This window comes from Triturus cristatus, chromosome 3_1, assembly GCF_964204655.1.
Source record: "Triturus cristatus chromosome 3_1, aTriCri1.1, whole genome shotgun sequence".
In the NCBI taxonomy this organism is placed as follows: domain Eukaryota; kingdom Metazoa; phylum Chordata; class Amphibia; order Caudata; family Salamandridae; genus Triturus; species Triturus cristatus.
This window is the reverse complement of record NC_140583.1, coordinates 176,786,421-176,803,753: the sequence shown is the minus strand read 5'-3', so window position 1 is coordinate 176,803,753 and position 17,333 is coordinate 176,786,421. Positions and strand designations below refer to the sequence as shown.

General features: G+C 45.2%; 1 protein-coding gene across 3 annotated transcripts in view; it reads left to right on the top strand.

The window, feature by feature from the left end:
* The window catches only part of SLC5A12 (solute carrier family 5 member 12), a 262,873-nt gene that overhangs the window by 192,306 nt on the left and 53,234 nt on the right, over positions 1–17,333 (top strand). For all 3 annotated transcript variants that reach the window (XM_085643630.1, XM_085643628.1, XM_085643629.1), the window contains exons 7-10: positions 1,298–1,427; positions 2,875–2,963; positions 6,512–6,624; positions 13,251–13,318. In XM_085643630.1, coding sequence (XP_085499756.1) covers positions 1,298–1,427; positions 2,875–2,963; positions 6,512–6,624; positions 13,251–13,318 — 400 coding nt within the window. The remainder of the gene's footprint in view (positions 1–1,297; positions 1,428–2,874; positions 2,964–6,511; positions 6,625–13,250; positions 13,319–17,333) is intronic.

Below are 17,333 nucleotides of genomic sequence, written 5' to 3'. Positions count from 1 at the left end.
TGACACTGCACCAAGCGTTGAGTTTGACCATGGATGTTGTGTTTTAAGTCTAATATGGTTTTAAAAGCACTTACTGCCATGTTCCTTGCCTCCAGCACATTTCAGGCAATCATAAAAATGTCAAGATAACTCTGATAATTATTGTTATTATTATTATGGCGATTGATGGACCAGCTGCAGTGAGATCCTAGTTTGACACATCATAAAGTAGCGCAGGAGGTTAAAATGCCTGCTGCAAAGCACCTGCACAATGCAGATCACAAAGTGCATACAATGTAAATAGGCCGGTGCTTCTGTCAGAGAGCTCCTTTTGTTATTTGCAGTTTAGAAGTTTACATCCTAATCTAGAACAATGAGCTATTAACTATCAACAAGGAGCTGCATGCAAACTGCAAGGTATAGATAAGAGGTTATGATATTTTACCCCATTCTTTCATTACCCTAATGTTGCAAAAAGGGTTCACTTGAGTGGAAATCAATTCTTATTAGTAAAGCTATCCCCCAGCCATGGTGCTACATTTTAAATTATGAGCTTGTCCTTCTCCAGACCAAGCACTGTTAAACTATACTGTCTACCAGCACGGATGACTTGTGACTCCTACACCTTGTAGTCCTCTGTCTGATGTAACACTTCCTATACACTGATCTACACGCTTATGATTCATTGTCTCTGTGTAATGTATATCTGATGTAAAGCTCTGACTTCTTACACTGGTATGAGTGGCGCCATTAAACAAAAGAAATGCATGAGAGTGTTTCTGGAGACATGTAGGGTGCTATTAAAGGGTGGCAGTGAGGGAATCCGTGGAGAGGAAGGTCATTGGGGGGCGCCACCAAACATTGTCACACTGGGTGTCACCAGCGCTAAAGCCGACCCTGGTTCAGTTAGTCGTGAGGCAAGCATTTGCGAGGTATTCACACACATACAAAAAGTCTTGTGAGATTCCAAATTCTCCATCCAGTTTCTGTCAGAAGGTAAGCGTTGTTAGCACAGAGCATATGGCTGTAGAAACACATTTAGGTTTTTTTCATGGTCCTACGACGAAATTGTCTGTTGGATCCGAGTCTTGTGTGAGAAAAAGTTACGTGTTTGGAATCCATAGAACATGGAGTAATGAGATCATGGGGTTTTACACAAGTTTATGCTTATGTAAACAGATTTTGCAAAAGCCTTGTCTGATCCTATAGCTGTTTACATTCACATGTACATAAATGCAATAAGATGCACAACGTTGATTCTTTGCATTTTTATCTCCATGTTTAACCCATTTCTCTTTCTTTGTTCCTCTCCCTTTAGAGCTCTGTACTTAAATTTGTTAGGGCTCTGGATAATCCTCATCTGTGCAGTATTTTCTGGTCTTGTGATGTATGCACATTTCAGGGGCTGTGATCCTTGGACTGCGGGTTTTATATCAGCTCCTGACCAGGTACTAGCCATCTTCTTATAGCGACTTCAAACCTTACTCCCTTTATGAAAGAGTCTTTGATGAAACGCATAAAATACGTTTAAAAAGTAATAGAATTCATTTTCAATCATTGTTATCTTTCCAATTCAAAACCTACTTTTTCAAGGGAGTCCTGTTTCAAAACCTGCAAGATAAGATTAGATGCACTCATTTGAAAAATAGCCAATTTCCAATCAATCAGCATTTATATAGCCTATTACTATCACCCCTAGAGGTATCTAGGCGCTAATGGTGCCAGGTGTCAGTATAAAAGACAGGTCTTGAGTTTCTTTCTGAAGTCCGCCAGGGTCGGTGCTGTTTGGAGGTGGAGGAGCAGGTCATTTCAGGTCTTGGCAGTAATGTAGGTGAAGGAGCGATCCCCACTGCGGGTGTGACAGATGCGGGAGGTGTGCACAAGGGCAACAGAAGAGGTGCACAGGTGCCTTACAGGTAGATGGAAGTTCAATCTATGGTTGATGTAGGATGGTCCTTGATTGTTTAGAGCTCTATAGGCTTGCATGAGTATCTTGAACTGGCATATCTTCTGGATGGGGACCAGTGGAGGTTTCTGAGCAGGGTCCATTTGGGAAGGTCCAACATGAGTCTGGCTGCTGCATTCTGTATGGTCTGGAGTCTTTTAAGAAACTAGTGGGAGATGCCTGCATAGAGAGTATTGAGTTGCAAGGGCCTGGATGACACATTTTCTGGTGTTGACTGGGATCCATCTGAAGATTCTACGGAGCAAGCGAAGAGTGTGGTAGCAGGAGGAGGTGACTGCACTGACTTGTCGTTTCATTGTCAGTTTGCTGTGGATGATGATGCCTAGGTTGAGTGCATAGTCTGTAGGTTTGGGTGTTGGTCTGATTTCTGCTGGCTACTACCTCTTGTCCCAAATGGGGGTGCTATTCCCGAAGATCAGTACTTCTGTCTTGTCGGAGTTGAGTCTGAGGCAGTTGTCTTTCATCCAGTTGGCTAAATTGGTCATAGCATGGTGGAATTTGGTTTTAGCATTGGAGGAGTACTCAATGAGCGAGAGGGTTAGTTGAGTTTTGTCTGCATAGGGGATTATGTTGAGTCCTTGATATCAAACTATGTCTGCAAGGAGGGGTCATGTAGGTATTGAACAGGGTAGGGCTGGAGGAAGATTCTTGGGAAATGCTGCATACGATGTCCTTGGGTTCAGAGTTAAAGGGAGGCAGTCGGATGCTCTGAGGGCGACCTGTGAGGAAAGAGTCGATCCACCTACTTTTGTTGTATGTCGATGTACAGTCTGTTATGAGCGTGTGGTGCGAGACAATATTGAATGAAGCAGAGAAGTCGAGGAGGATCAGGGCCTCTGTTTCCCCACGGTCGAGAAGAGAGCTGATGTGCATTTATAATACATTCTGTGTCTTGAGTATAACAAAAGTATTTTTAAACTGTTTTCTAGCTGATGCCTTACTTCGTTATGGAGATCTTTGCAAATATGCCAGGGCTCCCGGGGCTGTTTGTGGCATGTGCGTTTAGTGGGACATTAAGGTAAGATGCATATATATTCATAGTTTTGAGGCAAATCCCTCAGGAAAACACATTTTAGTTTGTACGTTGAGCACTTTAATGAACTGCAATACCTTGATGGACTTGAAACTGGAAATAGGGTGATGAGCGTGCAGTTAAAAGAAAACCACATCACAATAGTCAAAACGCATTGTTTTATTTTTTTATTTTGTTATGCTCTAATTAGATATAATAGCGTTTTTTGGTTGGCTAATAACTTTGGCCCTGTTTGACGAATATTCACAAAACGTTCTGAAAAAAAGTTCATCCACCTTTGCTCCTTCCTGGAAAGTTTTAGGATAATTTGTCTCGCGGGGCCAGAAAAAAAGGGGGAGGTCCCAAATTGGAAAAAAAAAGCTTTTTCCATAGAGTACTTTAAGACGGGCAATTGCAAACACTGCTGAACAGAATTACACCAACTTTGGCAGGAAACTAGATAGTGGTCTGCAGATTGTGCTTTTTGTAATTTGGTGTAAGTCCTTTCAGTAGTTTTTTGAGAAATTTAGGGTAAAAAATAATTACATAATTTGCCAGTTGGGTCCACGAGAGTCTCAAGAGATTCTCGCAGGAGCGCCAATTTAAAAATAGAGCGTCAGATTGGCCCTGGGACCATTGGACCTTGGACCATCTCGCTCCCACAGGAGGCACACTCCTGCAAGAGTGATCACTCGGATTGGCTGCCAGCAACATGAGAAATATGTTGCTGACAGGCATTACAGGACTGGGGCAATTAGTCCTCTGTCCTGAAGCTAAACAAATATAATATAAGGGGGCAGGGTAGGGATACCCTGACCTCCTAGGCCCCATGGGGGGGAGCCAGAAGGGCCCACCTTGGGCCAAAAACCCCCCAAAAAAACAAACAGCTGGGCTGCAATAAAGTAGCTTATGCCCCAGAGAAGCCTACCACAGGGAATGATTTCATAAAGGGGAGGGAGGATGCGTGGTCACTAGAATCCCACCCTGGGGCCAAAACATGCGGAGGGGGTGCTGCGTTGCCCTCCTTCTCGTGCCTCCAAAGACCATGGGGATCCCACCCCTAGAGCCAAAATTACTCTTTATGGGGAGCAAGGGCACATGGCCCCCCTTCCCGAGTCACAAAGGACCACCAGGGAGCCCACTCTCAAGGCCAAAATGTAAGAAAATGGGGAGGGGGGGCCACACAGCCTCCCTCTCTGAGCCTGAAAGACCCCGGGGAGCCCACCCCACAGGACAGATTACTTGAAGGGATGGGGTCGGGCAGCCCCCCTTTCTCAGCCATTATGGCCCAGGGACCCATCCAGTGGGGCCGGCTCATAAGCTATGTCCTGGGAAGCCCATCCCTTGGACATATCAGTTTCCCTATCCACAGTGGTCCCTGCAAGGAAACCTATGTTTGCTCTGGCTTGGCGGGAACATTTTCAAAAACTCCTGCCAAGCAGGAGGAAATACCAAATCCACTCCAAACAGGCAGGAGATTCAAAAATGCTCCCTCCCACTTTCATCAGTTTCCCTTCCTGCACTGAAACAGGCAGAGAAACTGATGAAAATATTGCTCCCGCCCACAGGTAGCCGGCTGGAGCCATAAGGTCCTTGGGGTTCCCCCAGTGGCCCCCCAATGACAGTATAGTGGGTGCCCTGGGTGGGCACAAGGGCACCCACCTTTTATTGCGCATGCCCAGCGAGCTGGGGTACCCAGGGCCAAAGTTGGCCCAGGAAGGGGGCGGTGTGCCCCCCTCCCAATAGAAATTGTGCTGGGCCCCCGGGAATGGGGACCTGGGGCAGAAATCTGCCTGGGGCCGGCCGGCATGTTCTCTTCCCCCTGTCAAATGATTCCAGGCCCCAAGAAAGTTAGGTTTCCCTGGGCCAAAATCTGCCCAGGCAGGGAGGCCAGGTGATCCCCTAATAAATGATGCTGGGCCCTAGGTGATGGGGTTCCTGGGGTAGAAATCGATCCAGGGAGGGGACTGCATGCTCCCCTCCCCCCAAAAATATAATGCTGGGTCCCGGTTGGATGAAGTCCCTGGTGTCAAAATCAGCCCAGGGAAGGGGCCATGTGCCCCTTGCCCTAAAAATAATGAGACTCACCAGTAGATGGGGACCCTGGGGCCAAGATTGACATGGGGAGAGGAGCCACACACACCCTCATCCGCATCAACAGAATGCTGGGCCATGAGGAATGAGGTCCCCTGGCTAAAATCAGCCCTAGATGGGGGATGCATGCCCCCACGCACTTATAATTATGCTGGGCACTGCGGAATGAGGTCCTTGCGCCAAAATTGTCCCTTTATTTAAAAGAGTGACCCTGGGTGATGGAGGTCCTCAATTTCTAAGAATATTCTGGAGGGGAGCCACACAGCCCCTCCCCTTCATTCAAATAGGTGACCCCCATGGATGGGGTCCCCAGGGCAGATACTGGCTTATGGAGGGAGCAGTATGGCACCCCTCCCCCTAAAGAAATACACAGCCCTGGGGGATGGGGCACCCAGGGCCTAAAGAGGCTTAGGGAGGGGGGCCGACCTCCACTTTATTTTTAAAAATAGCCCTGAGGGTTGGGATCCACTGAGCCTAACAAGGCTCTGGGAGGGGACCACGCTGCCCCCTTCTCTTTTAATAAATAATTAATAGCCTTGGGTGATGGGTTCCCCAGGGCCTAAGACAACCTAGGGAAGGGGGGCTGTATGCCCCCATTCACATAAATCCACTGAACCACACCCTTGTCCACTGTTTATTCAAGAAGGCACACAAACCTAAGTGCTGACTGCTTGCTGCATTATGAAGAAAACCACTTCAAGCTAACTACCCCAAACTTCGCATGAAATAAAAATGCATAATGTTAAATTTGTAAATGGCCATCTATTGTGTCACACCACACAATGTTTTTACCTAGACTATTTTGTTGGCTATAGAACTCTATGTACTTTCCCCTGCTTATCAGTGATAAAGTGCTGTAGATTCCATCTTTTAACATGATGCAATTGTCATATGCCTGTTTGATATATTTAAGTTAGGTAAGTAAGTACCCCTTACTTCTCCCAATTCCAACTCCCTTTTGGAGTAAGCCTGCACCATTTCCCACCCATTCCCCTGTGTCTGTCCCACGTTTACTATTAAAATCTATACTTAAATGTGCGAAGTCCAGTTGGAAACTCCATACATTTAAATATAGGCAAATTTACACTATGTGGTACATTTTATAGCACTACAAAACATACTGCAAAGTTCAGTTTGTGAATCAGGCCCAGAAGGTGGAGAAATGTTACTTAAACTTTTGTAGTGAATTCACACTATGAGCTTGGGAATACCAAAAATTAGTAAACTTTCTTAAAAGTCTAAATTACTCAAATGTGTAAGTTACTTTTGTAAATCAGGCCCAAAGTGTACTAATATGGATTTTGAAGCTAATTTACACCAGGAAATGTTTAACTGTGTTATTTCTGTAGATAGATCAAAAGCTATAAGTATCTGTTTAGGAATTTGGAACATACAAACCTGAACTTCAGTGATTGCATGATTTGTTGCTTAGTTTTTTTCCTTTTTATCTGTAATTATAGCACAGTTGCGGCCAGCATAAATGCTCTTGCCACAGTGACTTATGAGGATTTTGTGAAATCTTGCTTCAAGAATATCTCTGATAGAAAAGGTGCCTGGATCAGCAAAGGTTTATGTGAGTATCAGTGTGGTTAGTTTATAGATATATATGTAGTTTGTATACACTTCAATCTTTTGTTTTACTCCAGTGTTTCCCCTCATACAAAGGTAAATATGACAAGATCAAAACCCCAGATCACCTGAAAGGGGAGGCAACTGAAATCCTTCGCCCAACCTGTCCCTGCACACCCTGTGAAACTGACAATTGGCAATAGACTGGCTAATATTACGCACATTTCTTATACACATTTCTGACCCAAGCATTCAAGACAAGGCATAGAATGTCCCAATATGAATTACTCAGTAAAACTAATTAAGAACACAATCTACTCATCAACTCCCAATCACCCGTCACAACTTCAAGATGGCACTAATTAAGCCCACTGAGACCCCTCCACAGTAACTTGCTTCCTCCTGACCACTGTGCAACATTTCACCCAAGGGTTCACTTCCGCCGAAGCATTAGAGTAACTGATAAACCTATCTCCTGTCCTCCTAAACCCATTTGCAGTAAGCCATCATCCCCAACATACGGTGCACAGCAAGTGTGTATCTATCTATCTATCTATCTATCTATCTATCTATCTATCTATCTATCTATCTATCTATCTATCTATCTATCTATCTATCTATCTATCTATCTATCTATCTATCTATCTATCTATCTATCTATATATATTCACTGAAACAAACAAGTTTTACAGAGACATTATAGTTAGGCTGGCATTTAACTCATACAAAACCAGAGAAATTCAGCTGTTATCAACAATAACTAGTGCCCCCGCAATGACTGCTTATGACCTCACATATTACATCATTCATGACACGGTCAGTGACATCACTGATGACATCTCAAATCCTATGGGGCCCAATAATTTTTTGTTTGTTTTTTAAATAAAGTAGAGGGAAGGCATGGCTCCCCTACCCAGGCCGATTTTGGCATCAGGGACAACATCCCCCAGGGCCGGGCCTTTACATATATTTTTTTAAAAAGCCATGTGGGTCCCGCTCCCGGGCCGATATCGGCCCCGGAAACCCCATCCCCTGTGGTCTGGACTACTTTGTTGGGGACCGCGGGGGAGCCTGAAGGCCCCTGTGGTCCCTGCCGGCTCCCCGCCGCCTGCGAAAGCTTGCATTGCTTTGAGACCCAGGGAGCTGCTAACATGCAGCTCCCTAGATCCCAAAGCAATGTGTACGTTTACCTGCCCTGCTTAACAGCAGACTGCAAAACAGACACATGCTCCGCTTTCAGCAAGCGAGAGCATTTTCTGCTCTTGATAGCTGAAAGCAGAGCTAAAGTTAACTATGGCTCTGCTCCCGTCAAACTATAGCAAACTGCAATGTCCCGGCAGTGAGCACCCTGGGACATTTCTGGAGCTAGTCCTGGGGTGGGGCTTGGTCCCTAGGGCCATATACTGCTCCAGGAGGGGGGGGGGGGGTGGTCCCCTCCTTCCTTGACTAGGGGCCAGCCCCGGGGAGGTGGCGGTCCCCAAGGCAGAGAACTTCCTGGGAGGGGGTTCATGCGACCCCCCCCATTTATTTACAAAAGACTTTGGCCAAACTGCCAAGCCAGGTCTTCCATGGACCAGAAACAAACATCCTGGGACCGGTTTCAGGGTATCACCCTTTATCAGCCAGGCTAGCTTGAATCCAGTGGCAAAGTGAGCAAGGGACCCACGTATGGCCATACCCTGCCAACTTCGGGCGAACAAAGCAGACACAAGGAGATGATGGACCGAGCGCTAAAACTATTCATACACTCACCCCCAATCACAGATCTAGTTTGAATCCATCATCGTTCTTTAGCTCACTTAGCCACCCCAGTTCAGACACAGCCATATGCAGATCAGTCTTGACCCTGTTCCTCATGGGACAGTCCAGCCTGAACTGCCAAGCCAGGTCTTCCAGGGACCAGAAAGAAGCATACTGGGACCGGTATCAGGGTAACACCCCTCATCAGCCAGGTTGGCTTGAATCCAGTGGCAAAGTGAGCAAGGGACCCACGTCAACAAGCCCCCTCACATGAAAAATCAAAAGCCACGGGGAGGTAGTGTTCCTGGGGGCTGGAGGGGGCCTACGTGGTCCCCCAAAAATTATTGGAATTAGCCCCGGGAGGTGGCGGTCCCTGGGGCTGTGGGTGGGCGGGTGCGCCCGTCCACATACATAATAAAAAGTGCCCCAGGGAAGTGGCGGTCTCTAGGGGCTTTGATAAGCACTAGGAGGGAGGCCCCGTGCTCTCCCCTCCTATATTTATTATGTGGCCCCAGGATCGGGCTGATCTGAGGATTCTTGAAAGCAAACGCAGGAGACTGCACTTGCTTTTTTTTTTAATTGCCACAAATTCGCAAATATGACAAATTTGCAGCAACATTTAAAGAAAAATGCTTCTATGCGGTGGGGGTCAGGGTATTTCTACCCTGCTTGCTTTTCTTTATTTTGCCTTTCTTTGGGGACTCGGTGAAGCTGAGTCCCAAGATAGCTGTCAACACTTCCTGGTTGAAGTGTTGGCAGCCAATCAGAACTGTGCATTTACATGCATGAGCTCATCTTTTTTTGCGAAGGCTTCACGTCCAGAGGTATCACTAGAATTTCAACTTACATTTCTGAAACAGATTTGCACCAAATAACAAAAAGCACAAACTGCATTACAACATCTTCCTTTCTGCCGAATTTGGTGCCAAATTTGGTGTAATTCTGTCCTGCAGGTCGGGCTGTAGTTTCAACAACGCGTTCCTATGGGAATTAACTTTACAAATGCACCCTTATTTTGCACTCCTTTTCTCGGTCCCCACTACAAGGATCACCCACAAACTTTCCAGAACACACAGAACCTACTTTGACACTTTTTTGGGAAAATGTCATGAAGATTGGTCAAATGACGCCATAGTCAAAGGCACGTCATAAAACTAGGTCCATTATATATTATATATAGCAGTCACCACTGGGTAGTTATAGTTTGAACCACGGTTCCTTAAGAAAAGCATTTTTTGGTTTGCTTATAACTTTGGTGCTGTTTGATTTTCCATTAACTGGTGACCAAGAAAAAAGGAGTCCCAAAACGTGTTTTGCCTATTAATTTTCCTTTTGGAAAAGTGAGCAGCGATTCTTAAAAAAAAAATGGTGAACCCATTTATGCCAAATTTGACAAAAAACAGTTCTTGGTCCAAAAAGACAGCTTTCTTGTGATTTGATATAAATCCATTCAGTAGGTTTTTAGAAATCAAGGTTTCAAAAATATAGATATGTAATGACATATAGGATATGAGGAGCAGACGGGTCATCAAAAATGTGATGGCTGCCATTTAAGACTCGGGTAATCATTCCCCTGTCCTGTAAGAACGTTTAAAAAAAGAACATATAGAGGGACAGGGTAGTGATTACCTACTCCCCAGGCCTGGTCCAGATGGACCATCGCACGCCAAAAGTGTTTTTCTTGTTAATCAGTGCCAAGAATCTGTGGATCCTGGCAGCAATTACAAAAAATATCCAGTGGTCTCCTGCCTTTTTTTTTTTGAGCCAGGGATTGTGCATAGTGTTTTTTTGAGGAGGTGATGTGTGTTCTTCCTCCCAAAACTTTCATTAGGCTCCAAGGGCCCCATAAATGGGGCCAACATTTTATAAATAGGCAGGGGCACGTGGGCCCCTTATAACCTAAGCCTCAATGAGGCCCTGGGACCCCAGGCCATGGTCCAGCATTTTTAAAATAGGGAGGAAGGTGCACTGCCCCCTCCCCAAGCCAAAATAAGTCCCAAAAGGCCCCATCCCCACGGCTGGAAGTTCCAAAGAAGGGAGGGATGGGCTCTTTCCCTCTGCTCGAGCCGTGATATGGCCCTAATGACCTGATCCCCTGGGCTAGTTCAGGGACGGTGTCCCAGGGACCGCAAACCTCAGGACACTGTCTTTATTCTGCCCTAGAGAGCAGGAAGGGAAGTGTAATGTGCTCTCATCCACAAGGAGCAAAAAACTGCTCCCACTGGGTGGGAGAGCAGAAAACTCACAGCCCATGCTCTCGGGCAGGGAAACACAGAATTGGTCCCGCCCAGCGGGAGCAAATGAAAAGCTTCTCTACTGGGTGGGACCAATAATAACTCCCACTCCACCCGAGATAATGGGTGCAGGCAGGGTAGAATTACAGGAGCCCTGGGGCTACCCCTGCTGCCTCCAACATGGGCACTGGAGACACCACAAATAATTTAAATAAAGATGCAGGAGCCGGCACTAGCAGATAACCAGTGGGACTGCAGTGGCCCTGGAGGTGTCCCTGCGTCCCCCAAACCTAAAATATTTTGCGGGGTATGGGCGTGGGCACTGGGGCACCCCCATGAATAACAATAAAAAGGTGTGTCTCGCTCCTGCTGATGCAGGCACCCTTGCACCATGGAGCAAGGGTGCCTGCGTCACAGGGATGATTGTTTATGTGCAGGAAGGTGTCCCTTCCTGCACATAAACAATCTGAAATGGCGTTTTTCAACTTCGTGTGTGCTGCATTAGCACACATAGAACTTGCAAAACAATTTTTATTTTTAAATGATTGTTTATGTGCAGGAAGGGACACATTCCTGCACACAAACAATCACCAGAGGTGATTTTCTCGTTCTATGTGTGCTGCAGAATACAGAATGCATAGAAAGAGGAAAAAACGAGGAGAAATGAAAATTTATGCGGGTGCCATTTTATCTATCGGGAATGATTTCCGGGGCTGAAAATCTGTGTGAAGGCCCACATAAGGGGTCAGGGTGGAGATACTCTGACCCCATGCTTGAGAAATGGGGGTGTTAGTGATCAAGGTATGTGTTCAAAATTTATTTTCTTAATTGCGTGCGATATTCGCGACAACGCCGCAATCGCCCCTCTGTCCGTGGGGACATTGCAACTATCAATGTCGTCGAGAATATTGGTGGAAATGAAAAAAATATATCAATGAATCATTAATATGCATAGTTATAATTTTTTTTACTGTGGTGGTGGCTATTGAATTCTTGCTTTTGCTTTCTGCTTTCACGACGCAACCGCGGGGATCACTATTAGTGACGTCATTGCGATCTCCAGCCTCACCACGAAAACGGAAAATAGGTTTTAGAGATGGTTGTTCTAAAAATACACTAGAAAAACATGAGTATGTAGTGCACAGCAATAATCCCCTAGTGTGTAAATACTGTTTTATGTGTGCAAGTATGTGTTTTTACCTAATAGAAAAGGCCGACCGTAGCGGGTAACGGCGTCATCGCGACGTCCTTAATAACCGCGAAAACAGAAACTAGGTGTGACATGCTGTTTAAAGAAACTTTGTGTAAAAATATGAGTTTAAACATGTTGTGAAAGAAGTATTTATATAGTAATATGTGTAGGGCAATGTTCAGAATGGATTTTTTTACATATTATTTTGGATGTGTTGGTGGCCATCAAATGACTGCTATTGCTTTCCATTTATACATGTTTTTAGAGTCTGTCAGATGCAAGGCAATCATCAAAACCAGGCAAATATCCTGTCTGCCCTATTTAGAGTATTTACATTTCTCCACACCCTAATTAGCCCTCTGCAGTAACCTTCTTTTATGCTGAGTTCTCCTGTATCATCTGATGCCCTGCATCAATATGTGAGCTAGTTGAAGTTGCACATCAAGGACGTCCAGCAATTCCTGTAGGTTTCCTCTACTGGTATGATACATAACATTCTCTTTCCCCCGATGCCTTTGGTGTGAGGCTGATGGTGGTGGTGTGTCTGCACTTGTAAGGAGGTCTGTAAGTGTTTGCACGTAGCTAACCATAAGCAAGTATTCTAAATAGTAACGGTTGAGATGTTAGATATGGGTAGGTTTATGGACCCTATCTCACATAAAAAAATCCACCTGAGTGAATTTAAACATTTTACAGTTCTACAACATTTTTTTATTTCATGATTAACAAACTTTTCCTAAACACACACAAAGGTTTGTTGGATGTTCTCACACACCTACAGGTGTCATGCCTCATCATAGAATATCCGCAAGCTCTCCAAAAACTTCGGCTTGATGGAAAATATGCCCACATTGAAAAGTCAAAGAGGCTCACCCTTGAGGCTCAATCGCCTCTAGTTCCTTACCATGGAGATTGTCCATGGTTCTTGTGGTTTAGATGTAACCATATGGATCTACTGCTCCCTACATTGGTGTTCTTCCTTTCAGTCAATGTTAATTGAGGACTTATAATGATATATGTGCGTGCCCTGCCTGCAAAACATGGTCTGCTTTAAACATCGTCATTTTTCATTGTAAATCTTTTGTGTCATTTTATGGATGGGTTTGTCTACCACAAGATTTACTGTGAATTAAATTGTGCAGTAGTAGTAATACATGTTTGGCTATAGAAAGCTGATACATCTTGTAACTGTGCAGTCTAATTTGTTGTTCTTTTGCACGTCAGGAAAATATTTACCTTTGTCAGACCAGAGCTTCAATTTTGGATCTATGTATTTTACAGCATCTATCTTGTTTTCTTGATGTTATTTCCACTTACCATGTGTGCTTACATGAAAATGTGTGATTATAACTAGTCTAGCAATTTTAGAATCACAGTTTTCACTGATGTGGATTTTATTAATCATATTAATTGTTTTTAATGGTGAAACTTTATGCGGACAATCATTTGTAAAAATATTTTCAGGTGTTCTGTTTGGTGTACTCTGCACAACCATGGCTGTGGTCGCATCATTTATGGGTGGAGTTGTTCAGGTATAAATTCCATTTTCTAATTTGATGTTTCCTTATAGTTAGTAGATTTAATTTCTTTGCAATCATATTATTCTTACTATAATTAATACTTTCTGAAAGGTGTTGCAAATGTATTGTGCTAACCACGAAAATCCATGGACTGTGCGTAGAGGGTAAAGGGATTAAGATGTATAATGCTATAGCCGAACATCCTAATAACTAGACAGAGAGAAGCACAACGCTCTAGACACAACTATCCACAAGCAAAGATATCTTAAGATATCATGTCACTTTAAGATAACTAGGACTTGTCATTTTAATAGCTTACTGCACTATTCCTAGTTGTTTAATTGTGCCTTCTGTCCCATTTATTAAGCTTCCTCCTAGCGCTTTACCTTGCCTCCTAAGTCAAGCAACCATTGTTGAGCTAATAGTGCCCTTAGAGACCAGGGGGCGCGTAGTGATGGTGTATTTATATTTCAGGCTTCTGGTGCATCTTTTCCCTATTTCCATTGGACCTGATGTACTTCATGCTGTCAGCCTCTATTCTGGTTCTTATATCCACTCAGCTAGTACACAGCTGTATCTCTATCAAACATGGTGACTGTTCAACTCACTGTACAGAGAGGCTGATCTGTCACTATATCTCTTGCCTGTTATAGTTCACCAAACAAAGACTGTCCATACCATGGTGGAACACCCTCCCAGTATGTTTGGGAAAATAGATAAGTAGCTACTAAAATATATCCACACATATTCCTAGTGTCTATTTTGCTAGCATGGTTTACATCAGCAGAGACATACATTGGTGAATTCTTCATCTGGAAGTGGTTTCCAGACAACACAGTAAACCCAAAACAGGTAGCGGCATTGAGGTACAGGAGCGTGTGCCAGCCTGGCAGATTACAGAAAATGTGGCCAACTGTCCCGCATTGCCTTGCAGGATGAGGGACTCTTATGGCAATAGTGGCTGGGAAATCCAGACACAACGCGAGGGCCCTATTTCCCAAGATCAAAATAAGTTCTTGGTCAATATCGGTTGAAACTATGGGTATGCTACATAGATGGAACATGCTCACCATAGCTTGTCAATTCCCATTAAAGCTGGTAAATTCAGAATGAACATCTGATGTGAATGCTTGAAGGCGATTTTCCTGAACGTGGCCATATCCTATGGAGTAGTGAACATTTACTTGGATTTCTTGTTCTGTGACATCTGTAGACACTTTGTAATACCAGAATGTAGGCTGAACACCATAAACACGCCAGAGTGCCATTTACAGAGACACTATATTTTCTATAAAATTAGAAAATGAAGTAAGCTTAGAACGTGTAATGCAAAGAGGTGTATTTTCAATGTCAGCATACTTATTCACACTTCAAATTCATCATAACACTAGACTTAATTGGCCATGTTAAAAGAGCCACAACTCCAAAATGAGTGACTTTTCTTTCACAAATCAGCCGAACGGAGAGGTGATCTTTCCCTGATAGGAGCTTCTAAATTCAGCACAAAACCTTTCCAGCACCTTCATACCTGCTTTTTTTGCCTTCCTGACCGCTGATTCGTGCTGCTTCATGTGGGGGCAGTTTGCCGCTCAGGATTCTCTGGAGGGACGAGGGTCCCAGGGATACACATCGTTTGCTCTAGCGCCATCATCATCACCCTGGGAGAGGACTGCAACGCCCAGGGTACAACTCTGCCTGCACAGCTGCCGTGTGTGAGGGGGAGGCGTGTCCATCGCGCATAAAGCGCTGCCTCTCCCCCCACGGCGCGGGAGCCTTCATACCTGCTTTCTTTGCCTTCCTGACCGCTGCTTCATACTGCTTTGTGTGGGGGCAGTTTTGCAGCTCAGGATTCCCTGGAGGGACGAGGGCCCCAGGTATACACATTGTTTGCTCTAGTGCCATCATCATCACCCTGGGAGAGGACTGCAACTCCCAGGGTACAACTCTGCCTGCACAGCTGCCGCGTGTGAGGGTAAGTCGTGTCCATCGTGCATAAAGCGCTGCCTCTCCACCCGCGGTGCGGGACGGAGCCCGGACAAAGGGCGGGCCCATCTGAGCCCGTCAGAGGCCGGAAGAGGCCGGGCTGGGGTACCCCTCTAAGTCCTTGAACTGGAGGTTTGATTTCCGAAATCTGTGATCTCTCTGGGTGTCACTGGAGCCTGTACCCCCTCATATGAGACTTTATATGACGCCTGTGCTTACTGAATCTCGTGTGATGATTAACAATGAGGTATCTTTTTCCCAGTCTGATTCTATACCACATGTTACAGAAGACCTTTTAGTAGATATTGTGTCCTCGTGATCTTCTGAGTTAGAGCTCAGCTCTGCTAGGCCTACAGTAACTACCAGAGGGCAAAAAGCTAAGTCCAGGATAGCCCCTACTGTAGTACTTCCGCCTAAAAAAGGAAGAGTAAGATAATCCGGAAGCAGAGTAAACCCGGGTCAGGTTTAAATGGAAAGGCAGTGGAAACCTCAACCGGTTCTAGAGAACACAGCGAGGGCCAAACGATCGGTATTAACTCTAACGAGTTAAACAATCCTCCCAACATTTGCAAGTCGGGAACTTTTGGGGCAGACTCGAAACTATGATGATGTCTCTATTGGAACCTATCCTGTTAAAAATAACTATCATCGAAACTAGGCTAGCCAAGGTGGAGGAACTTGTCAGTCATACAAATTTAACCGCTCTACTACATAGTTCTAAACCAAGCTCCTGTGCTTTAAACAGTAGAGATGCAAAAAGAACTATTGATGGACAGACTGCAGAACAATGTCATACATTCACCCCAGTACAGAGATCTGGGCCGAAATCCATCGTTTTTTTGCTCACCATGCCAATCCAGTTTGGACCCAGCCATATGCAAATCAGTCTTGACCCTGTGCCCAATGGGAACAGTCCAGCCCAAACTGCTAGGCCAGGTCCTCCCTGGACAGGAAACAAGCATCCTAGGACCGGTTTCGGGGTTTCACCCCTCTTCAGCCTGGATAGCTAGATTCCAGTGGCATGGAGAGCACCATACTCATGTCTGAGCATACCCTTCCCACTCGGGTTGACAAATGCAAAAAGAACTATTGATGGACAGCATGCAGAACAATGTCATTCATTCACCCCAGTACAGAGATCTGGGCTGAAATCCATCGTTTTTTTGCTCACCATGACATGGCTTGGCAGTTCGGGCTGGACTTTTCCCATGAGGCACAAGTACAGACTGATTTGCATATGGCAATGTCTGAACTGGGGTGGTGGAGTGAGCTAAAGAATGATGATGGATTAAACCCAGATCAGTTGACTGGGGGTGAGTGGTATCGCCTTGTTCGCCCTAAGTTGGCAGGGTATGCCGAGACGTGGGTCTCTTGCTCACTTTGCCACTGGATTCAAGATAGCCTGGCTGATGAGGGTTATGAACCCGAAACCGGTCCCAGGACGCTTGTTTCCGGTCCAGGGAAGACATGGCTTGGCAGTTCGGGCTGGACTGTTCCCATGAGGCACAGGGTCAGACTGATTTGCATATGGCCATGTCTGAACTGGGGTGGTGGAGTGAGCTAAAGAATGATGATGGATTAAACCCAGATCAGTTGACTGGGGGTGAGTGTTTGATTTGCTCAAACGCTCTGTCCATCATCCCCTTTGGTATCGCTTTAAACAGTAGAGAGGCAGACATGGGGGCTGGCCATTCTAGTAACATCATAAATGAACAACAACAGGGCGGGAATACCATTAATCATAAAGACTCAAGTGCAGCAAATATTCTATTTCGCACTGGGCGGGACCCACCCTCTCAAAAAGAAACTTCTGCGGCACACCTCAGTAACTCTTCTGATATAGTGAGTGAAGATCTGACTTTCAGGTCGTCTGATTTGCACAAAGATAGAGAGAGAGCTACAGCACCCAGGGATCTCCTTGATTCCCCCCATTGCCCTTCATCTATTTTAAATTTGCCTCCAGAATTCACTCCCTATGCAGTGGTTCTGGCAAATGTCCCTCTTTTACCTCACAATACTTTTGAACATTGGGCGGCATTTAAGA